Source organism: Ranitomeya imitator, chromosome 1 (assembly GCF_032444005.1).
Source record: "Ranitomeya imitator isolate aRanImi1 chromosome 1, aRanImi1.pri, whole genome shotgun sequence".
In the NCBI taxonomy this organism is placed as follows: Eukaryota; Metazoa; Chordata; class Amphibia; order Anura; family Dendrobatidae; genus Ranitomeya; species Ranitomeya imitator.
In genome coordinates, this window is record NC_091282.1 from 911,973,471 (window position 1) to 911,998,405 (window position 24,935).

Genomic DNA, 24,935 nt, shown 5'->3' on the forward strand with positions numbered 1-24,935 from the left:
ATACATACCAATAAAGTCTCTACATTTTATTCCTGGAGCTGGAGCCAATTCTTCTTTTCCAATACATTAAAACTGTACATGCGCTTCTCCTGTACAAAGATGGCGGCGGGCAGTGATTCATTCGGCTGATCCCGGGGCAGCGTGTTTGCGATGGAGTTCCGCTTGTGGTACCACGCAAGAGGCTGCGTATGGCGTATACAGTGTGTGTGTCTGTGTGTGGTGCGTACGGAATATTCAGTGTGTGTTTGTTTGGTGCATACAGCATATACAGTGTGTATGTGTGGTGCGTACGGCATATACAGTGAGTGTGTGTGTGTAGTGCGACAGTGTTCCGCTGGTGGTACCGCGCACGAGGCTGGTACTACCAGCAGTTTCCATATGGAGACACCCATCACTTGGGTGTCAAAATATGGCGATCTGTGAACTTCCGCATCTTGTAATTCTGGATTCCGGACACATCTGGATGGAACAAGAAGTGAAGACATTAGAAAGTAATAGGAGAGAGAAATAGGGTTCCCAATCCCCGCTGTACCTCCCCGTATCCCTGGGTCCTCCTGCTTCCTCCCACTGCTGCCAGCATCTTCTTCCGGAAAGAAAATGGGGGCACATGCGCAGTGCGCCTGCCGAGATCTGCCAGCCGGCATCCGGCAACAATAGGAGAATTTTCCTATTGGTTCATTTTGATCACTGTGAGAGACCCTATCACAGTGATCAAAATGAAAAAAATAGTAAATGAAACCCCACTTTATCACCCCCTTATTTAGGCAAAAATAATAAAATAAAATAAATATATTTTTTTCCATTTTCCCATTAGCACATTATTAGAGGATGGGGATATTCTGGAGAAGTCTTGGAGGTGGTTGGGTGATGAGCAAATAAATGTGGAGGAGAGAAGGAGGTCTTGGGAGGACCGGAGATTAAGTGAGGGAAAACATTGGGCGATTAGTTCAGAGATATATGGAGGAGACAGGTTGTGGATGGCTTTGTAGGTCAGTATTAGTAATTTGAACTGGATACGCTGGGGGAATGGTAGCCAGTGAAGAGATTTGCAGAGGGGGGAAGCAGAGGAGTAGCGATGTGAGAGATGAATTAGTCGGGCAGCAGAGTTAATGATGGACTGGAGAGGTGCAAGCATGTTAGCAGGGAGGCCACAGAAAAGGATGTTGCAGTAGTCAAGGCGGGAGATCATGAGAGCTTGCACAAGAATTTTAGTAGATTGACAGTTCAGGAAAGGACGGATTCTGGAGATATTTTTGAGCTGGAGGTGGAAAGAGCTTGGATGTGCGGTTTGAAGGACAGAGCAGAATCAAGGGTTACACCAAGGCAGCAGACTTCCGGTATGGGGAAAGTGTAATGTCGTTAATTGCGATAGATAGGTCTGGTAAGGAAGATCTATGAGATGGAGGAAAGATGATGAGTTCAGATTTGTCCACATTGAGTTTGAGGAAGCAAGAGGAGGGGAAGAAGGAGGATATGGCTGATAGACACTCTGGGATTCTGGAGAGCAGAGAGGTGACGTCTGGGCCAGAAAGGTAGATCTGAGTGTCATCAGCATAAAGGTGGTACTGGAATCCATGAGACTTTATGAGTTGTCCCAGGCCAAGTGTATAGATTAAGAAGAGTAGGGGTCCTAGAACAGAGGCTTGGGGGACTCCAACAGAGAGAGTGTGGGATGAGGAGGTAGTGTCGGAGTGGGAGACGGTGCATGTGTGGTTGGAAAGTGTGAGGAGATCCAGGATAGGGCGAGGTCTTTGATGCCAAAGGAGGAGAGGATCCGTAGTAGGAGGCAGTGGTCATCTATGTCGAAAGCAGAGGACAGGTCTAGAAGGAGGAGTACAGAGTATTGTCTGTTAGCTTTGGCTGTAAGTAGGTTGTTAGTAATTTTGGTCAGGGCTATCTCAGTTGAGTGATGGGGGCGGAAACCAACATTGTAGATTGTCAAAGATCTCCACTTTGCACTGACGAGGGGCAGTACCCCGAAACACAGTGTCTGCAAATTGAGATTCTGGTTTGGCTTTTATCCTATGTCATGTGACAAGGCTCATTAAAGGGTTGATATTGACTGTTAGGATTCCTACTTCCAATAGGTGGCGCTAGAGTTCTAGTTCTCTTCCTCTCTGAAGAGACAATCAACATTTATTTGTCAAATAGATGCCACAGAGACAATCTTTTAATGGTCTTAGGCATTCCTTATCTGACCTGAACTGATGAAATGTTATCTCCAGGAAAGACAATTGTACAATTGCATGTTTTATATGAATATAGAAGGTCCTTTTACATTATTGCCCAATCTCCTGCAGTTCTTGGTACGTTATCCTTTATTGTGTATTGTTCTAAAAATGGTGCAGATATTGATTGTTAAAGAGGACCTGCTACTAGGTCAAAGGTGTCCAGCTCTCATTTTATTCCCCCTGCTCCTCTGAATATTCCAGGTTTGTTTTTTTTTAATCCAAGATATGGACCTTTTTTATTTATTGCAAATTTCTATGGTCGAAATCTCTGGGACTGTATGGTGGATTTGAAAAAAAAAGAAGCAAAAACAGACTACTCAGAGGAGCGGTGGGAATAAAATAAGAGTAAACACAGCCCACTTTTCACCTGCTGACAGGTCTTCTTTATACATGACAGCTGTGGGGTTAATTGTCAGCGTATAACAAGTACAAGTTTAACCTTTGCACTGTTCAGCTGCTTGTTACACAAGTTTTCTCATCTTCAGTATTTTTCTGTCTTATACAGAAGTAAATATTAAACTCTATAATGTATCAGTAACGAAACATCCTCCTGATTCTTCAGTATTACTGTACCTGATTGGTGTGAATGGATTTGGTGTGAAGCAACAACGCGCAAAGTTTGGGTTTAGTTATCAAAATAATATTGATACACAACATACGCACTGAGACATGTTCCACTGACATCTATGTAGAGAAAATACCGTATATATCTGTAAAATAGATCCATTATCAACCTACAGGCAATGAATCCAAAAATACAGATTTATGTTTTCGACTTGTGCTGTCTGTGGTGGAGAATACTCATCCATTCACAATGTCCATTAAATCCATATCTGTATTGCGAGCGAGAATACAAATCTGCAGTATTATATGTTTCAGTATTTTATACTTGTATTAACTCCTATGGAGAGAATAAGGATCTGTAGATGTTCACATCCACTGGTGAAACAGGAAAGATATATATCTTTGTATGGTGTTAGCCAGTAGGTAGAAAAATATTTAGACGTTAGTCATCAGTGGTCAATACCTTTTAGGCTATGTGCACACATTGCATCATTGCCGAGGAAATTTCAGCAGCAATTCTGCAACCCCCTTCCGCAGGAAATGCGCATGCAGAATTGGCATGCATATTCCCGCTAAACATTAGCGTTTTGCAATCGTAAATAGCTTGCAGAATGGTAGTGTTTTCCAAGCGATCTGTAGCATCACTTGGAAAACTGATTGACAGGTTGGTCACACTTGTCAAACATAGTGTTTGACAAGTGTGACCAACTTTTTACTATTGATGCTGCCTATGCCAGAAGGTGAGAATATCACGTTTTTTTATTTTAATTATTTTTTTTTACAGGTATATGGTTCCCAGGGCCTGGAGGAGAGTCTCCTGGGTACCAACCACAAATGATCCGCTTAAGTAAGTGGATCAATGCATTCCTATGTGTGTGGAATCGCCGAGATTCTGCACAAAGAATGAACATGCTGCATTTTTTTCCGGAACGCGATTCTGCCGCGGAAAAAAACGCAGCTTGTGCACAAAAAATGCAGAAAGCATTAAAAATGATGGGATGCTTATATAAGCTTTTTTTTAGCATTTTTTCGACGGAAAAAGGCTGAAAAAACGCTAAAATAACGCTAAAAATCCTGAACGTGTGCACATAGCCTCAATGGCTAACTGAAAATATGGTAACAAATTGCAAGCTTTCAAGACTACGCAGGTCCCTTCATCAGGCAGAGACAAATTCACATTCTGAAGAATCACATACTTATACACAACACAGCACAGAGAGAAAGAAGGCAATAGATAAGCAAGTGATGTGAAGCAGAATTATCATTATGTGAGAGGGATAGACATAGATATTGGAAGTTGGAACATGTGTGGGCACCCTTACTGAGCAGGTATCTGGATGGGTAGAGAGTATTCTTAAACCCCTGGTAAAGGATACACCCAGCTACATTCAGGACACAACTGACCTATTGAATAAACTATCAGCAATAGGTCTTCTACCAGAAGGAACCATCCTGGCCACCATGGATGTGGAATCTTTGCACTCCAATATCCCACACCAGGATGGATTAAATGCCTGCAAATTCTTCCTGGAAAACACAGGGACTGATGCTGGTTCTGTGGTGAAACTCACAAAATTCATCCTCACCCACAATTACTTTGAATTTGACAACAAGATTTATCTACAGGAGACTGGCACAGCAATGGGAAGTAAAATGGCCCCACAGTATGCAAATCTTTTCATGGCCAAGCTTGAAATTTTTTGTCCTCATGTCCCATCAGGCCTCTGGCCTACTACCGCTACATTGATGATATTTTAATTATCTGGACAGAGTCTGAGCAACAGCTAAAGACATTCCATGAACAGTTTAATCAATTTCATCCCACCATCTACTTAACACTCAACTGCTACAGCATTGAAATTAACTTTTTGGACACCATCATTAAGCTAAAGAACAATAAAATAGAGACATCCCTGCATCAGAAGCCAATCGACCGTCCAACATACCTTAAATAGGACAGTTTCCATCCAAAACACATAAAAAACTCTATTGGCTACAGCCAAGCCATCAGAAACAATCGTTTATGTTCCAACCCCATGGATAGAGACAAATACCTTGGTCACCTCAAAAATATTTTTTTGAATCAGGGTTACCATCCAAGAACAATTGAAAACCAAACTACAATAGCTACCAGAATATCGAGGAATCTACATTACAAAGCTAAAGAAGAAAATAATTGGGTGTCTCTAGTAGTCACCTACAATCCAAATCTGGATGTGCTAAGGGGAGCTGCAGGGAAATTACAACCTTTACTCCAAAAAGATGCCCGATTGCAATCCATTTTTCCAGATCCCCCACTACTGTGTTTTAGGCAGCCCCCAAATCTAAGAAGTATCATTGTCAGAAGCTCACTGTCATCTCAAACAGCTGCAGGAACCCTTCCTTGCAACCAGAAAAAATGTAGAACTTGATCATTTATAATGACCACGGACAAGATAACGATCCCCAACTCACATCAGGACTACAAGATCCCTGGTACTTTCAGCTGTATAACATCTAATGTGGTGTATTTAATTATTTGTACTAAATGTCCAACTGGGGGTCTGTATGTTGGGGAGACAGGGCAGAAACTGAGAACAAGAATGAATTCTCATCACCACACAATAAGAGAATAAAGAATAGACCTACCGGTAGCAAAACATTTTTGTATCCCGGGTCATAGCATCATGGATATGAAATTATTTGTTTTAAAAGGTAATTTCAAATCTCGAAGAGACAGAAGAATTTGTGAATATAAACTCATGAGGACCTTTGACACACTCAGTGCAGGAATGAATGTTTTACATGGATTCATGTCTTTTTACATCAATTAAGGAATTTGCTCTTCAGACCTTCCTGGGTCATCACAACATAGAACCAGACCCATTCAGAGGACCGTTAAACATTAAGACTTCCTTATCTATGAACTGTTCCAATAACTATGTCTATCCCTCTCACATAATGATAATTCTGCTTCACATCACTTGCTTATCTATTGCCTTATTTCTCTCTGTTCTGTGTTGTGTATAAGTATGTGATTCTTCAGAATGTGAATTAGTCTTTGCATGATGATGGGACTTGCGTAGTCTCGAAAGCTTGCAATTTGTTATCATCTTTTCAGTTAGCCATTAAAAGATATCAACCACTGAGGACTCTTAATTCTAAATATTTTTCACATCCACTGGATCATTCGTAGATCAATAATGCTTTCCATAAGAGTAAGAATAGCATTGTGGTATATTTTGCTGTATAAGAAGAATATAGACTTGTGTTTCCTCTACTGGCTTGATGAAAATGACAAATAATTGAGTTTATTCCCAATTCACAATATGCACAGTAAATCTAGAACCAGGCGATTTTATTTTGTACTGATTGCTATTGGTGGTCAGTTTAATATACAGATGTAGAAGCCACCAACTTGATCGCTGTGGTGCGCTATGGACATAGCATATACAAATTAGCACTGTTCAAGAGGTAGAAAGCTTGTTGTTTGGTACTACCTCAATAAGTGACACCTATACCTTAAACTAGACCCTATAATAATGCCCCATAGGTGGCATTAGAGAATCAGCTATCTTCTTTGTCGTAGGGACTCATTTGCATGCCTGGCCTATAAGGCCTATAAACCTCCCTAAATCTGGGCGCTCTCCTCAAGGTGAAATTTTATCCCATAGGCCCACGGACTTGGCAGAGCATTGCACTCCTTCAAAGTGAATGAAGATGGCTGTACCTACAGTGCCAAAGCACACTACATTATTAATTTACAGCGGAAGCCATAATATTGTTGGCTGATATATCTGCACATCTTACATTTTTTTGTGCAGCATCTTTAGATGGTTGATTTTCAAACTCTTTAGGGTTCTATTGCATTGAGACATATTGTGAAGCAGAATTTATTATTTCCATGGATTTCTTACAACACGTGGCCATTACTTTCTTCATTGAAAAGACAGTCTGTATGTAAACAGTATGCATGTAAAGAAATGGACTATTCTTGACTCCCAGAAATACCACTACTTCTACTAATAATAAATAAAGCTATATATGTGTATATATTTTTCAAATCAAAAGAGAAGATCAGTCATTCTATTAGACTGCTTGATATAAAATAATATTGTTTCTTTATATTTTAGATGGATAAAGTTTGAAGAAAAAGTGGAGCAGGGTGGAGAAAGGTGGAGTAAGCCCCATGTTGCCACACTTTCCTTGCATAGCCTGTTTGAACTGCGGACATGTATTGAAAAAGGGACAATACTACTTGACCTAGAGGCCAATTCCCTCCCGATAGTAGTTGGTAAGGAGCCGGTGGATTATTACGCTTTTTCAGTATACTTTATGCGATAGCGCATTGTCATCATGCTATCAACTAGCAAAAAGACAACATGCGTGATATGTGGAGCTTGTGGCTTTATCTTATTCCCCATTATGACATGGTGCTGAGCCAAGACTATCACATATCTACAGAACAGGGGTGGCTATGTCCCATGTGAATGGAGTGGTAGTGTGTATGCATCACTAAGCGCCCACAGACACTATATGGAGCAGTGATCACACATGCACCTCTTCATTCACACGGAGAATGCGGCAACCACCAGACTCCATCTGATGACACATTTTTCCACTATCTATGGTTGTTGGTGGTAACACCTTTAAAGTAAAAAGGCACACAAGTGGTATTTGGCCTCAATTACATTATTCTGTATACTTTGCTTGAATATTGCTTTAGTTTTGGGTGCAGCTTAATTTTTGCCTTAGGCTATGGTCACACGACCATATTTTCTCTCATCTGAGAAAATCAGGCCATTTCTGTTAATCACACTCTGATTAGAGGTTGATCAGAGTGTCATCATGGTGTGATCCAATATGTAGTAGAAGATGGCAAAAAAAGTCTTCATTTTCTCTATTCTGTCAGTTCGTGAACATCGGACTGCATTCTGATGTCATCCAAGTGTGGTCTTCCCAGAACTAATTCACTTGCATGGCTGAATGTGATCTGAAGAGTGGATAAAACTCAGGCATGTTGCACTGCCCCATAGAATAACATTGGTCAAATTGTGATTTAGATGTTTTGTTGGATCGCACTTGGACGGAAAGTATTGTCGTCTGCATGAGCCCGAAAAACACATTTTCCTTTTTTTTTCAGAAAAAATCCTTGATAACCAGATTGAGACAGGACTGCTGAAACCAGAGATGAGGGAAAAGATCATTTACACTCTTCTCAGGAAGCATCGGCACCAGACAAAGAAATCCAACTTGCGTTCCTTGGCTGACATAGGGAAAACAGTCTCCAGTGCAAGTAGGATGTTTACCAGCCCAGACAATGGTAATGTAGAGGCCGACCCTTGTGGCTGCCCTTCCATTATATTCAGTAGTAATATAGATGACATGTATCCTGTTACTACTATTATAGGACAAGAATATGTAACCTGCCTAAACTTTTGGCAATTCACCTTAGCATAACGTCTACCACTGATAAAAACCTTGCTGTTAATCTGCTAAAATTGAAAATTATTCCCTGCACAGAGACCCATGAGAATGGAATGAAGGTCAAGCAAGAGCCCCTCTGCTTCATTTATTGTCTGTTGTATTGCTGGTATTAGCTGAATGCTGTATTCTCATTTCTTTGGCACTACCCTAGACCAGTGTTCCCCAAGTCCGGTCCTAAAGAGCCACCAACAGGTCATGTTTTCAGGATTTCCTGAGTATTTCACAGGTGATGGAATTATTGCCTGTGCAGGTGATGCAATTATCACCTGTGCAATACTAAAGAAATCCTGAAAACATGACCCGTTGGTGGCTCTTGAGGACTGAACTTGGGGAACACTGCCCTAGACAATAAATGGAGTGGAGCAGAGAGTCTCTATTCTATGGAAAGAGGCTAACTTTCAGTCTTGTAAAAACCTATTAAGGGAATGTGCACACATCTTTTCCAGGCAGGCGACTTCACCAAGTTTTTCAAGAGCAAGATACTTTGGGAAACATTTGTTATCTAAACTGTCTTTTTAGCATTTTTATTATTGTTTCCTGAATGCTTTTTTGACATTTTTGGCAGCCAGCGTTTTTTTTTAGCATTTTCCCAGCGTGTTTGCGGTATGTTTTCAGTAGAGTTTTCAGGTCCTTTTTCTTAACTCTATTCAACAATGAAGAAACTGCTTGCGTTTTTTCAAGCAAGTATACCGGCAAAATGCTCAAAGACTCTGGTGTCTTTTGAGCCTTCCTATTGACTGGTATTATAAAGTATAGAGCATCTTCAGAGCAGAAAACATCTGAAGAATGGTCAGCCTACATTTATTAACTGCTTGTCTTCTCTGGAAACCTGAAGTGGTTAAAAGAAGCTCAAAAGCCTGAACGTGTGAACAGCAAGTCATTTTTATGTATGCAAGAGAATTGGATCACAGCTAAGATGACACTCAGCTCAAACTCTGGCCGAGCATGGGCTGAGTGTCATTTTCATAATCGTCTCGATTCTCTCGTAGGAAAGAATCCATGTCCGTCTTACCGCAGCCTTAGGCTTCATATGCATTGTAGGATTCATTCCCACAAGAATGTTTTATAACCTATTAATATACAGTTAGGTCCATATATATTTGGACAGAGACAACATTTTTCTAATTTTGGTTATAGACATTACCACAATGAATTTTAAACAAAACAATTCAGATGCAGTTGAAGTTCAGACTTTTAGCTTTCATTTGAGGGTATCCACATTAAAATTGGTTGAAGGGTTTAGGAGTTTCAGCTCCTTAACATGTGCCACCCTGTTTTTAAAGGGACCAAAAGTAATTGGACAATTGATTCCAAGGCTATTTCATGGACAGGTGTGGGCAATCCCTTCGTTATGTCATTCTCAATTAAGCAGATAAAAGGCCTGGAGTTGATTTGAGGTGTGGTGCTTGCATTTGGAAGGTTTTGCTGTGAAGTAAACATGTGGTCAAAGGAGCTCTCCATGCAGGTGAAACAAGCCATCCTTAAGCTGCGAAAGCAGAAAAAAACCATCCGAGAAATTGCTACAATATTAGGAGTGGCAAAATCTACAGTTTGGTACATCCTGAGAAAGAAAGAAAGCACTGGTGAAGTCATCAATGCAAAAAGACCTGGGCGCTCACGGAAGACAACAGTGGTGGATGATAGCAGAATAATCTCCAGGGTGAAGAGAAACCCCTTCACAACAGCCAACCAAGTGAACAACACTCTCCAGGAGGTAGGCATATCAATATCCAAATCTACCACAAAGAGAAGACTGCATGAAAGTAAATACAGAGGGTCCACTGCACGGTGCAAGCCACTCATAAGCATCAAGAATAAAAAGGTTAGACTGGACTTTGCTAAAAAACTTCTAAAAAAGCCAGCACAGTTCTGGAAGAACATTCTTTGGACAGATGAAACCAAGGTCAACCTCTACCAGAATGATGGAAAGAGAAAAGTATGGTGAAGGCGTGGTACAGCTCATGATCCAAAGCATACCACATCATCTGTAAAACACGGCGGAGGCAGTGTGATGTCTTGGGCATGCATGGCTGCCAGTGGCACAGGGTCACTAGTGTTTATTGATGATGTGACACAGCACAGAAGCAGCCGAATGAATTCTGAGGTATTCAGAGACATACTGTGTGCTCAGATCCAGCCAAATGCAGCCAAACTGATTGGTCGTCATTTCATACTACAGCTGGACAATGACCCAAAGCATAAAGCCAAAGCAACACAGGAGTTTATTAAAGCAAAGAAGTGGAATATTCTTGATTCGCCAAGTCAGTCACCTGATCTCAACCCAATTGAGCAGCATTTCACTTGTTAAAGACTAAACTTCAGACAGAAAGGCCCACAAACAAGCAGCAACTGAAAACCACTGCAGTGAAGGCCTGGCAGAGCATCAAAATGGAGGAAACACAGCGTCTGGTGATGTCCATGAGTTCAAGACTTCAGGCAGTCATTGCCAACAAAGGGTTTTCAACCAAGTACTAAAACTGAACATTTTATTTACAATTATTGAATCTGTCCAAATACTTTTGGTCCCTTTAAAAACAGGGTGGCATATGTTAAGGAGCTGAAACTCCTAAACCCTTCATCCAATTTTAATGTGGATACCCTCAAATGAAAGCTAAATGTCTGAACTTCAACTGCATCTGAATTGTTTTATTTAAAATTCATTGTGGTAATGTCTATAACCAAAATGAGAAAAATGTTGTCTCTGTCCAAATATATATGGACCTAGCTGTAGTAGGTAAAAAATCTGATTGCGGGAAGCCACCAATCAGGGACAAATCAATCATGATTTTCCACCGTAAATGGGACAGAGTAGCGCTGCTGTCAGCTGCATTTACTTGCACCGGATGAAGCATCATCAATGAAACGGCTGTCGTGCCAAATGAGTAGAAGAGAGTACGCTCCAGCCAAATGTTTTGTTACTCCCATGTGGATAAATAAAAAAGACGTTTTTGATTGATGAATGCCGTGCTTATCTTTGTTTCTTGCTACATGAAGCATAGCAGTATCCCCGCTGAAATGGGCCAGATATAGACAGTATTTATTCTTTCAGTGGTTTCCATATCTCACACAAATTTCAATAGCAAGAGACCCTTTAACAGCATAATGACCCCCCTCTAAATCATAAAACAGAGGGATAAAATCTGATCACTGTACATTTTATCTTCTCAGTGTTTAGACCGGCTATCATTTTTTCTAACGTGTCTTTGTATATTAATCAAAGTTTTTTCTTTCCCTTCTTTAAACTTGTAAAATTGTGAACATTTTAGGAGGGAGAGAGGAGGGCTTGATGAAAAACTCCTTCCTTTCAGGTGAATAGCATGGCCCTTCCAGGCTGTCTCATTTGTCTGTTCCATACAACGGTTTGCACCTGAGCCCTTGCTTGTGCTTCTAGGGTGTCCGTCCAGTCTCAACCCCTGGCATACACGTATAGCTGCATGTAGAAGTTGTAAGCCTCAGGTTGATCATACCCGTTTCCATAAATCTGTAAATACCATTAACCAAAGGGCCTGGCTACATCTACATAGCATGGCGTTATGCTATATAGTCCTCATATGATCTCATCGAACATGTTTATGTGCATACAGTACAGGTGTATGTATGATTGTTTATTTTACATTTGTGGATTTAATCATCTGTGCCTCGATCCTACTGACACTACCCTGATACTCATTCATTGACATGGCCTAATTGCAGTCCAGGAGATGTATGTAATAGTGACCCTTCATATATGTCACCATTACATGTGGCTTGCTACAGATTGCTTATCTGGCATTGAACATGCTTTGCTTCTGGTTCAGTAAAATTGTAAAATGTGTAAGTATTTATCTTTATGGGATTTTCCATCAATCATTAGGTTAAGTTATAATACTCCTGAAAATAGTGCTGAGTGCTGTAAAGCATTAATACTCAGCTAGAAATGATCGTCTTGATCGAGAATTAAGTCATTGGGTGGGAATTCCTCGTACCATCCAGATCCTGCCAACCCTAAACATTATTCTGCTTCTTGCCATCTTCAAAACTTATCTTAGCCCCTTTTGGTTCTTAGTGTGGATCTGAAAGTAAAAGAGCTATATGATAACCATAAGTTAAAGGGAATCTGTCATTAGATTCATGCTGCCCGAACCACAGGCACCACAAATCGGAACCCGGCTGCATGATTGCAGTCAGGTATGTTTTACTCTGAAGTGCCACTACATTTCAGAGAAAACATCATTTGAAAGGCGATGACATCTCCGGACGGTTTCTTTCCATCTTAAATATGCAACTGGGTGAGGAGAAGCCCTCTGAGGATCGGATCAGACTTGTCAGGTCTCTCTCTATAGTCCCGAATGCTTTTTAAAGCACCACTCCAGCATCTTTTTTTCTCAGCACTGGAGTGGCGCTCTAAATGTAAGCCCCCTAAACCCCATCATCTCTTTTCTGTGCTGCTCTGGTCACGCGGCACCATCTTGTCACAGTAGCTTCTGACTGGCCGGAAGTCAGAAGCCACGTCACAAGCTCTCAATGCAATGTAAAAATTTCCAAAGAGCTTTATTCTGCCATATAAATATACAACGTTTCGACCTATAACAGGTATCTGCCATACTTCACAAAGACCTGTTATAGGTCGAAACGTTGTATATTTCTATGCCCGAATAAAGCTCTTTGGAATTTTTTACCTGGACTGGAGGCTGTTCTCATTTACTCTGAAAGCTGCTCTTTTTCCAAGTGGGTTCCTTGGTTTGTGAGTGGACGTCCATACTTAGCTAGTGCTGTCAGCCCTTTCTTATGTGTCTATGCTCTCAATACAAGTCCATGAGAGCCAGGACAAGGCCAGAAGGAGACTCTCATAGACTTGTATTGAAAAGCGACGTCCGGCGCAATCCATGAAACAGTGAAGCTTCGAGCAGGTAACTTTTCGACAGAGACCGACAAGAGCAACAACCAATGAAAATGCTGGAAAATGAGTATCAGCCAGGGGGCAGGGGAATTATATTTAAAGCACCACTCCAGCAGTTCAATAAAAAACTGCTGGAGTGGTGCTTTATGCACAGTATTTCATAGTAAACACACCTGGATGTAATAGGCTCTGATTCATGTTACCTGTGCTTCCGACAGCATGAGTCTAACGACAGGATCCCTTTAAGAGGTTTTCTAGAAATAAAGCATATTTGTGTGTGCAACTTTCTTTTTTGTCTAAAGATTAGCTAAATTCATTCATTGCTTTTTTTAATATTTAGCAGGTCCTTGAAATGACTGCACATCAGTGGGGGTCTGTGTTCTGAGACTGCCAGTAATTGCACACTAGACCCCTGAAATGTGCACACCTCAGGTCACACACAGTGTGGAGTACAGATTCAATAGAAAGCATTGGCTCTGATGCTGTACGCTCCCGTGTGCGGTGCCGCGCACTTCCCAGAGGTATAGTGCACAGCAAGTGATGGGGGTCTCAAGACCAGAACCTCAACTAATCTGCAGGCAATTCAAGTGCATGCTAAATATGAAAAATGGTTAGGAAAGTTTAGTTACTCATTAAAGTCCTTACCATTTTCAAAATATCTGCTCGCTAACAGTGCATGGAAACTGCTAAAAATTGTCTTGAGAAAGTCTAATTGGCCACTGAAGCCATGCACTATGAGAAAGGACAGCCCTGACTAAAGGGGGCTACTTCCACACATTGGTCTTGGGTCTTCATGACACAATCTTATATATCGTTCCATACTACATTTAATATCCAATTAGCTGTAAATATTATACGTATAGATCAGTCCAAAATGTATCAGACTTAACAAAACGCATAAAACCTCTTGAAAGTGGTTATATGTAATTAAAAGCCACATTTGCGAAACTGGTAAGTCGAGCATAGATTGACTGAAAAACAACTTAAAGGGTTTGTCCAGACTAAGAAACAAAAGCCTGCAGTCACCCTATGTGACTGCTGACTGCCAAATTGTGGCAATGTGTGATGGGCACACTGACAGATGGGCACACTGACACGATTTCCCTGTATTCACCATGCAAGTAGGTTTTCATCCTTGGAGTCACATGCCGAATAGACTCTTACACTACTTTCAGTTCTCATCTATTGAGAGAAGCAGGGCAAGACTAGTCAGCACATGACCACAAGTATGCATATCCCATTCATCCAGTCACATGGCCTCCCATCCACATGTGTAATAACTGTGTGAACACCGCTTTTCTTCTTAGACCAGATAACTCATTTAAGAGTTTTGAGAGGAGTTCTGTACTTTCACATTATTGGCCTTTGATGGTAGGGGTCCGACCTTTAAACCCCTTGTTAATCAGCACAGGGAAGGGCACCTAATACAGGATATGAGTCTGATGCTGGACAGCTCGGGTGACATTTCTCTACTGTGATGTTCTAATTTAAGAGAAGATAATTTATTAGATTGCGTCTAAAGCAGCCATCATTCCTGATGCATTTACTGTACTGTTAGTTCTCTGCTTCTTTTCAAGCCTTTAGTTTTCTCTCTCCCTTGTTCTTCTGACTTTTATTTTGCTTTCCTCATGCTCTTCCTGATGCCGCTTCTTCCACAATTTCTGCTTTTTGCTTGCGAAAATAGCCCGCAGTCCTCTAGAGAACTCTGTGCCCTGCCTGGCAACCCGCATGTCGGACGATGACCTCCGAGTGCGGCGAAGCCCCAGCATGGGATGGCTCAGCAGTAAGTCGGGGGGGGGGGGTAAATGTGTGTTGTGGGCAATTTGTCATATAACCAATTCACCATGACAATATTTAGAGTGAGTTTTCTAGATCTTGTAGAATTGTATTCATGCTCCCTTATCCATGCTGCCGTCTATGGACCACCTACTTAATTGGAACCAAGGGTGGACTAGGAGGATTAATGCAGTCCCAACAGTCTGTAGACAGGGGGAATAACACTTGACCATCTTTAGAGATAAATGTCCATCTGCAATTACATCCCTTCTGTTGTCAATAAGCTTTTTCTCCAGATTCAATTGGTTTACCACAGTTAATAAGTACAAACTGTTGAAACATTCTCCCATAATATGGGAATACTTATCTATAATTGGCGAATTGGAGATGTAAAGCTAGATCAACGATGCATCCTGGTAGTAGAGATCTATGGCGCTGTTTGAGGTCTTACCCTGGAGAGTACTGCTTGGGCTTCTACTTTACTGACTTGGAGGAATAGGTGAATGCGTTTGACTTCTACATAGACTGGCGTGAAGTTAAAAGCTTTGTCCTATAAATGTCATATGTTAGTTATTCACAGAGTAGATAATAAAAATGCATGACTACTGAGATTCCATCCAATGAAACCCATGTCGATTACAAGATAGAGGGTCTCCATGTCCCTTGTGCGAATGGAATGATAGTGTGTGACCACTGCTCCATTCAATGTCTATAAGAGTGTTCACACATGCTCACTACAGCTCCATTCACAAAGGAGGCCATTGACCATCTGTTTTCAGTCTTAATGATGGTCTGAGTTGGACCCCTAGCTAATTCAGTAGGTGCTAAATATTTTTTATGGGACAACCACATCAAGGAGTCAAAATACAATTTTTTTTTAACCCTAAAGATCTACTTTTTTGTTAATTAATAAATTAGATTTAGTACGGACCATCATGTATTCTAAAAGGTTCGTCCCGGATATTAACATTGATAGCCTACCCTTAGGATAGATCTACAATGTCTGATCAGCTGGGTGCGACATCCAGCACCCCAACAATCAGCTGTTGCTGACGTTGGCTGCACAGCACAGTTCTGTTGATGGGATAGTGGCCACGGCTGGGTACTGCACATCTGCCTCCGCACATGATTTGAATAGGAGGAGGATATGCAGTACCGGACACTGGCCACTATCAGTAGACGGAGCAGCTCTGTAACTGAGCAGTTCCGGCTGCTGCCAACACTGGGAACAGCTGTTTGGGGGGATGGTACTAGTTGTCACACTGCTGTTGTTCAGATGTGGTGGCCTATCTCAAGGATAGGCCATCAATGTTATGGTCCCAGACAACTCTTTTAATATCAATCCTGTGGACGTTGAGGTAGTTAAACCAGTTCTAATGTGCTAGAAGCTTGCAAACAACAGTGTGTAGGGGGTTCTGAAAATAACTATTATGAAACATGGAGTAAAGTTTTCATTTTCACCTTCTTTGCCAAGATGATTGTCAGTTCCAGCAAGCTATTTTTAGAGACCTACATTTTGACTAGAGACTAGAATAATATTTTGTCTCTGAAGTCTGATTTTCTTTTAGTTGAAAAAATAAGTTTTCTACTTGTCATCGTGTTTTCTTGCCAAATCCGTGGACCTTATAACAGATTGCTAGAAATAGCTTGAAATTTCAGGTTCTGAATTGAGTAGAATTTTAGTTTTTAACCTCTACTTCCAAGATGTGGCTTAACCTCCAGCAAGCATTCTTTATTGCAATCTATTGAGTTATTTTTGCAGTAGTTCTATGATTTATTAGTTTTGCTTTTTTTTTTTTCTTGTACAAGAAACATTGTCGGTGGGTGACAACACTGGATCTGCTTGGTCTTGTGTGAAACCAGTGTTGCGGGAAGGTTTATATGTGTACTGATAGGGGAACAACCGGGAATAGCGATGACGTTTAAAATGGAGAGGTGGAAGGGTGCAGGGACTTTTCTATAAAACCATCAAATAATATGATGGGTTTTTTTCTTTTGTGGCTGATTAATAGTCATTATTATGAAGAACCCTGGTGAATTAGGAACCGCTAATACCGTGATAAATATATTTTTATTGTACATTAGCTATGTTAATGGATTTGATTTCAAAGTTATTTTGTCCTAAGTGCTATGAGCGCAGCATACATACAGGTCCTAGAGGATGAAAAGCGTAAAATCCAGCACGGAAATAGTAGGACTGTGCTAAACTTGGGGTGTAATTGAACTGGGGGTTGAAGGGAATATAGCTGTTTATGTCAAGTCCTTTTCTTCCTCACTGTTTGCTTTTACTTCTGTAGAATAAAAGCACAATTGTAATAATTAGCATTTAAATCTGTAAAAATGCATATTGTGCCGGCCCTTGATAATTCTGAGGTGGGCGAGAAAAGCCCTCCCATCTTTTTAAATGTAGTCCTAGACTATTTAGAAAAGCACGTTTTAATTTAACTTATTAATTTCCTGAAAACAATTATGCTTTGCCCATGCTGTTATTCTTCCTGTTAAATGTATAAGAGCGAAACGTTAATAAGGTTGAAACCTCTCGACATGTTCATATGACAGATTTTCCCAGCAGGCCGATGGCATTGTTACTCTGTTCAATAGACATTAAATCTGTAATTTATTACTGCGAGAACATTCTTATTTCTGTATTGAGAGCCATAGAAAGCTCTTTTAAGTTTAACAAAACCGAACGCGCTATGAGCAAGCATGGGGTCTTTCCACTGGATCCATGTCTGTACTTATGGAAACTGTTCTTTAAAATAGATTATGTCCTTGAAAAAATATAGTGGAAAAAAGGCAGCCATATTTACCAACACCAGGCCACAATACCAATGCTGTACGGGATACAGGAGACCCCCTAGATACAGGTGGAGGGAGAAGAGGTGCAAAATACTGATGAGAGGATCACACATCTACCATTCATGGAGAGAGTGGTCCCGAGTATTGGAACTGCACACAGATAAGACTTGTATTGGGCGCTGGTCACACACAGGTAGTGTACGGTGTCTGGCTTACAGCTAATTAGTGACAACCATTCTATTAGATTAGGTGGGCTGCCCGGCACTAAAAAAGTGCACCACATAGGGACAGACATCCTAGTTTACAAGGCCAATATTGATGGACTTGGCTGCATAATGCAAAAAAAATACAAAATGTGCTGTAATATATATATATATATATATATATATATATAGTTTATTTTAAGATTATGCCTTTGCCATTGCAATTTCTCTAGTGGTCACGTAGGGGATTAATAAATCAAAATACTGGTAGAACCATATAAATCTGAATAAGAATTTGCTTTATTATGTGTCCGGTAAACCACAGTGCATTTCCCCGTCTGTATATGATGTGTAGATTTTATGTTGCGTCTCTGGTAGGTTCAATGTGCTGAATGTGCTTTTTTGACTCCTTGGGATGTGAGTTAACGTAACGTCTTGATTTTACAGGCAGCCCAACAATGACACACCGAGACGTGACATCTTCTAGTCTGAATGACGTTTCAGACAAGCCTGACAAAGATCAAGTAAGTGTACAGACATAGCTCCTTACATCGTGCTGGATATACTCTACATTTCATCCAGGTGCCTATTTTGTGTCTTAGCCGGCTTACAGATAAAGATGACTTCCCGGTTATATGATTTCTAAGATATGCCATTACTCATGAGTGGGGTTCCGTCTGTAAAGATGGAACCCCATTCATGAGTAATGGCATATCTTAGAAATCATATAACCGGGAAGTCATCTCACTGGAAAACCTCTTTATCTGTAAGCCGGCTAAGACACAAAATAGGCAACTCTCCATTGGTCCCCAAAATGAAGATAAAGCAGTTATTGTTAACCACTAGGCTCCATATATCCCGATTTTCTCTGCACAGAGGCACTCTCAACCATCCACTGTGCAAGAATCTAAAGGGACAGTTTCACAAATTGACCAGCAACATTAAACATCAGCCGATCGGTAGGTATTTACCAATCGACGGTCCTTTAATAGCCTGTTTACACAGGCAGACAGTGGTAAAGGACATCTGAAATAGATCACACAGTGCTTATAGGTGCCCATTATTCTCGGCAGTGAGAGTCCTGTTTACTAGTATACTTGCTAATCACTACTGTTTACACAAGACCATGCACCGCCGAGAGCAATGATCTTTTGTGCTGCACAAATGATCATTGTACCCAAGAAATAAGCATTTTGCTTTTTTATAGGGTGATCACAGTCTGATTACACAGAAAGATTATTGAAAAATGAACATTCTTAAGAACACTTCTTCACGATTAACTTTCAGTGTAAATGCATCTTGAAGATAAACATCCCCATGCACCACAAGGGGTTGACCTCCCATGACAAATTATGAACTGTCTCCAGAATAAGTATAAGTTACGGCTTGTTAGGTGTCCGATCACTAGAATAGGGAGATGGTTGAGTATGAGCACCACCACTACATTCATTGTTCTTGGGACCATCTCTCCTTTTAGATATGGAACCTCAGAACCCCATCCTTAGGATTGGTGGGATCCCAACGGTTGAATCACTAGTGATCGTCAACGTATCAAGCTGTTATAATGAGAGGACCCCTTTAAATGAAGCTGTGTTGCAATTCTTCCCACAGTGAGCGGCTGGGGGAAGCTTTGTGCAGGAGAACTGCTGAATAAATGTGTACCCCCTTTTCAATCACTGGAGGTCCTACTATCAATATGTCATTATATTAGATAGTTACACAGTACGGTTGGCAAAGGAGGGCGCGTTCATAGGTTTTACTTTCCATAGGTGTTACTGGAGGTGAAATGATTTCACCTTCAGAGATGAAGGCAGCTGCTGAAAGGCTGCTTTCCATAATCCGATTATGAGCACTAAGCAGCAGGCCTCTCGTATAGCGCATAGCCAATAATGCAGCCGGGAAGCTCATTGTGAATGGGCCAGCAGAAGGATGCAATGGAGGTGAAAACATAATGTCATCGTAACATTATCATTCACACACAGCTGCAGAGATGGATCTGGACACTATGAGAATAAGGATAGTTTTATTTCAAGGGAGTCTGTCAGCAAACAATGACTTCAAAGCACCTTGTAGAGGGCATAGGCCTAATAAAAATAGCAAAATAGTTTTTCACATAATCTGTATTAATAGTACAAAATGTAATTTTCCACACTGACCAATGGGACATTTTTTAGACTTTTTGTTCCTCTTGTTCCAATTCACATATACATTAGCAGCATTGAACTTTTTTCTGTCCCTGTATGATAAAGCATCTAATGAGTGTGTGCAGAGAGCATTCTAAAGGGAGGGGGGCAGGGTGAGCTGTGACATCGTCAGTTGTGATTGTGTATAGAGGACATTGAAATTCTGCCTCTGCTGATATTGAGTCTGCTGAATACTCTTGCTTAAAGGACAGGAAATGTTAGATATTAATAGCTCTAGTATGAAAATTGCTAAATTAATTAAGTTTTTTTTAATAAAGCCTAAAGAGCTCATTTTCTGATGACCGCTTCCCTTTAATACCTAAAAGACTCACTCGTTATGCGAAATACTGTACTGCTAATAACTGTGGAGCTAAGTGGTTTGTCATCCTCACAGCATTTCTATGGCCTGATGGCAGTGATGATCCCCTACTGTACGTTAGGTTGTTTTTTATACACAGCCGACATCTCTATTTCTACCGACCTCGTTGGTGAAGGAGGAGTGATCGAATGTATCCTGAAAACCCCTCCGAGCAGCGTTTTAAGAGGAAACACTGAGTGAAATGACAAAATTCTGTTGCCACTAGGTGGCGCTCATTATGTACCAATAGACCATTGGGTTCACTAGCGGGTTGTATAAATATCAATGCAATGAGCGCTTTATTTTTGCAGATGGGTGTAGACATATTTTTATAATTTACATGAATGGTGTGGAGAGCAATCACGGAATGTGAACATGTGGTTTCTTTAATGAAACATTATTATTCCTAAACGAACACCCTACATGATATAATATATATTATATGTGATATAATAATACACATAGAAAGTTGTTCATTCCATTTGTCGTGTTGGTTAATGTTGCAAACAGGTTCAACGGCTTATCTAAACTTCTAAAATGCAGTGGGATGTGGGAAAGTTTAGATTCAGCTAAATCCCAGCAAGGAGCACTGGGAGATTTCAGCTCTGAAGACTGCTGAACTATGAATTCAGCTCTGGATTGTATCTGACAATCGATATAAAATAAGGAATTTACTCACCATCCCCAGCAGATGCATTTTGAAAAGAGCTGTGTATGTGAGAAATAGAATTCTTCCTGCTACGTCTGTATATTACGGTCATTCTCTGGCTCCCTGCTGGAGTTTCTTACAGATGATATTACCATAATCCTGTACTTTCCTTATCCTTCTGGCAGAAGACGTTCTTTTTCCACTCCGCTCTGAACATAGAGAAACTGAGGTTTTCTTACCTGATACGGAGGCACAAATGAAGAAGGAGATCAGCGCAGATTAATGTCTTGCCGCATTCTTATACTGATATTTTTAGTTCTGTCGGAGCTATATGGAGACCGGGACAATGATAATATTTGCTAGAGATACAAAACATCTCATTACCCAGCATTCCTATTTACCGGATTTTCAGTTTTTATGTATTGGAAAGTTTTTAACTTTCTAATGAACTTGTATTTCAATTCTTCATAGCCTCCTTCATGTCATTGAGTGGAAACGCACGTTTCCTAGACATTGATTTTTTCTGTTTTTTTTTTAATGATATAGTTCTGCTATATTCCACAGATATTGTCTGTCTATTCCATAGATAATGTCATGATCAGGATAGGCTCAGGATATAAATAGGAAGAGGCTCTCACTATAGTCATTAAATAGTGACAACCACATTTGTTCCCAAAACAGTGCCTTACGTGGTTGTCACTCCTTGCTCCCCATACTGGGTGTTGAATGAATTTTGGACTTTTTTTTAATCAGTGGTAATGCTGTAAAAATATAATGATGTGAAAATACGTGTACAGGGATGGCATTGACCGACTAAGAGCAAATTCAGCCATCTGTAAAACACGGTCCCAATACAGACCGCAATGCACGGACCGATCGCGGGTCTCCCAACCTGAGCTCACCAGTAATATATGCCTATGAGGCTGCCAGGTTTGGGTCATGGCCGGTCCATGCATTGCGGTCTATACTCCAACAGTGTTTCACGGATTTATGAAAGCCTTAAAGGGAACCTGTCACCATGGATAATGATATTAACCTGCAAATGTAGGGTTAATTTTCAGGTTAATAGTAACATAGTAACATAGTTAGTAAGGCCGAAAAAAGACATTTGTCCATCCAGTTCAGCCTATATTCCATCATAATAAATACCCAGATCTACGTCCTTCTACAGAACCTAATAATTGTATGATACAATATTGTTCTGCTCCAGGAAGACATCCAGGCCTCTCTTGAACCCCTCGACTGAGTTCGCCATCACCACCTCCTCAGGCAAGCAATTCCAGATTCTCACTGCCCTAACAGTAAAGAATCCTCTTCTATGTTGGTGGAAAAACCTTCTCTCCTCCAGACGCAAAGAATGCCCCCTTGTGCCCGTCACCTTCCTTGGTATAAACAGATCCTCAGCGAGGTATTTGTATTGTCCCCTTATATACTTATACATGGTTATTAGATCGCCCCTCAGTCGTCTTTTTTCTAGACTAAATAATCCTAATTTCGCTAATCTATCTGGGTATTGTAGTTCTCCCATCCCCTTTATTAATTTTTTTGCCCTCCTTTGTACTCTCTCTAGTTCCATTATATCCTTCCTGAGCACCGGTGCCCAAAACTGGACACAGTACTTCATGTGCGGTCTAACTAGGGATTTGTACAGAGGCAGTATAATGCTCTCATCATGTGTATCCAGACCTCTTTTAATGCACCCCATGATCCTGTTTGCCTTGGCAGCTGCTGCCTGGCACTGGCTGCTCCAGGTAAGTTTATCATTAACTAGGATCCCCAAGTCCTTCTCCCTGTCAGATTTACCCAGTGGTTTCCCATTCAGTGTGTAATGGTGACATTGATTCCTTCTTCCCATGTGTATAACCTTACATTTATCATTGTTAAACCTCATCTGCCACCTTTCAGCCCAAGTTTCCAACTTATCCAGATCCATCTGTAGCAGAATACTATCTTCTCTTGTATTAACTGCTTTACATAGTTTTGTATCATCTGCAAATATCGATATTTTACTGTGTAAACCTTCTACCAGATCATTAATGAATATGTTGAAGAGAACAGGTCCCAATACTGACCCCTGCGGTACCCCACTGGTCACAGCGACCCAGTTAGAGACTATACCATTTATAACCACCCTCTGCTTTCTATCACTAAGCCAGTTACTAACCCATTTACACACATTTTCCCCCAGACCAAGCATTCTCATTTTGTGTACCAACCTCTTGTGCGGCACGGTATCAAACGCTTGGGAAAAATCGAGATATACCATGTCCAATGACTCACCGTGGTCCAGCCTATAGCTTACCTCTTCATAAAAACTGATTAGATTGGTTTGACAGGAGCGATTTCTCATAAACCCATGCTGATATGGAGTTAAACAGTTATTCTCATTGAGATAATCCAGAATAACATCCCTCAGAAACCCTTCAAATATTTTACCAACAATAGAGGTTAGACTTACTGGCCTATAATTTCCAGGTTCACGTAATAGCATTACGTAGTTGCCCGGCAGCCTTACTGAAAGAGCATCACCCTCAAAAAAATAAACCTAACTTCTCCCGGGAGCCACCGGCTTTCAGTCATGTAGGCCTGCTTGGGGCAGCTACAGTCTATGCTCACAGCACCGAGAGCGACGGCTGTAAGTTTGCTCCGGCACTGACTAACAGACATCTCTGCAGTGCATCAGCGCAGAGCTTACAGCTGGCGCTCATAGTGCTATGAACGGTGAATGTGATTGCTCCGAGCATGCCTGTACGACTGAAAGCCGGCGGCTCCTGGGAGAAACAAAGTTAATTTTCTCTCGGGGCTGCACTTTCAGAGGCCAGGCGCCTTCATAACTCTATTATCCTGCAAATTAACTCCATATCGGCGTGTTACTAGCATTATCCAACGTGACCGGTTCCTTTTAATAACTAGGCCAACACTGATGTATAAACTCGGCTTACTGTGTCAACAACCCGAAACAGCCCGGACTACAAAGTGGTAAAATGTAACAATGAATTCTTCATGGTGGCCTCCGAATGCTGACAGCTCAATAACAATCGGCAGACCTGTACAAATAGTGTCTTGTAGATACAAAAGACACTTGGAAAGATGTGAATACATTGCTGGAGTCAGGGTAGACAGTGCTATAAAAGAAGAGATGAAACATCTCGGTGCGTTTGTTTTGGGAGCTTTTTCATTAAGTGTTTCCATATCAACGCTTATTTATAATTCAGCTAAAGTGCTCCTGTTAGTCTGGGAAGAATTAATCACCCATCCGGAGTCTTTTAAGCAGCTACATTAATTGTGTGTGTATCTAATATGCTGAAATGTGCTTTAGTGCGACCTGTATTTCAGTGAATAGTGACATAAGTATTTGCTCTCTTCCAGAAGTCTCGTGCTGTCACACTGAATGTTTTGGCAACAAAATCTAATATTAGACAAGGAAATAAGTGCTGAGATAAAACTACAGTTGTGTAGAGAGGACCTGTCCGCTCTCCTCACATGTCTGCTTTAGCATATGCTACCATGAATGAACAATTCTGGAGCGTCTTTTCTAGGTACCAATATTTTTTAATCAAAGGGCTTCCACCATGCCTCCTGTCGAGGGGTGTGTCCCTACACAGTCTGATACTGTCAGCACTGATTGGATTATATCAAACTGTCTAGGGACACACCTCTTTGCTGACAGAACTGGTAACACCCAGTTGTCATTTAATGCATACATTCTTGAGAGGAATACCATAACACAGGTCCATGAAAAGATGAATCAGAATAGCTAAATGATGCCTATCATGCTGTACCTGCATTTCAATTTGTGGACAGGATGGTCTGCAGAAGGAGAAGCT

General features: G+C 40.9%; 1 protein-coding gene across 3 annotated transcripts in view; it reads left to right on the top strand.

Moving 5' to 3' along the window:
• The window catches only part of SLC4A4 (solute carrier family 4 member 4), a 368,399-nt gene that overhangs the window by 261,072 nt on the left and 82,392 nt on the right, over positions 1–24,935 (top strand). For all 3 annotated transcript variants that reach the window (XM_069743508.1, XM_069743505.1, XM_069743507.1), the window contains exons 6-8: positions 6,908–7,068; positions 7,918–8,097; positions 18,366–18,442. In XM_069743508.1, coding sequence (XP_069599609.1) covers positions 6,908–7,068; positions 7,918–8,097; positions 18,366–18,442 — 418 coding nt within the window. The remainder of the gene's footprint in view (positions 1–6,907; positions 7,069–7,917; positions 8,098–18,365; positions 18,443–24,935) is intronic.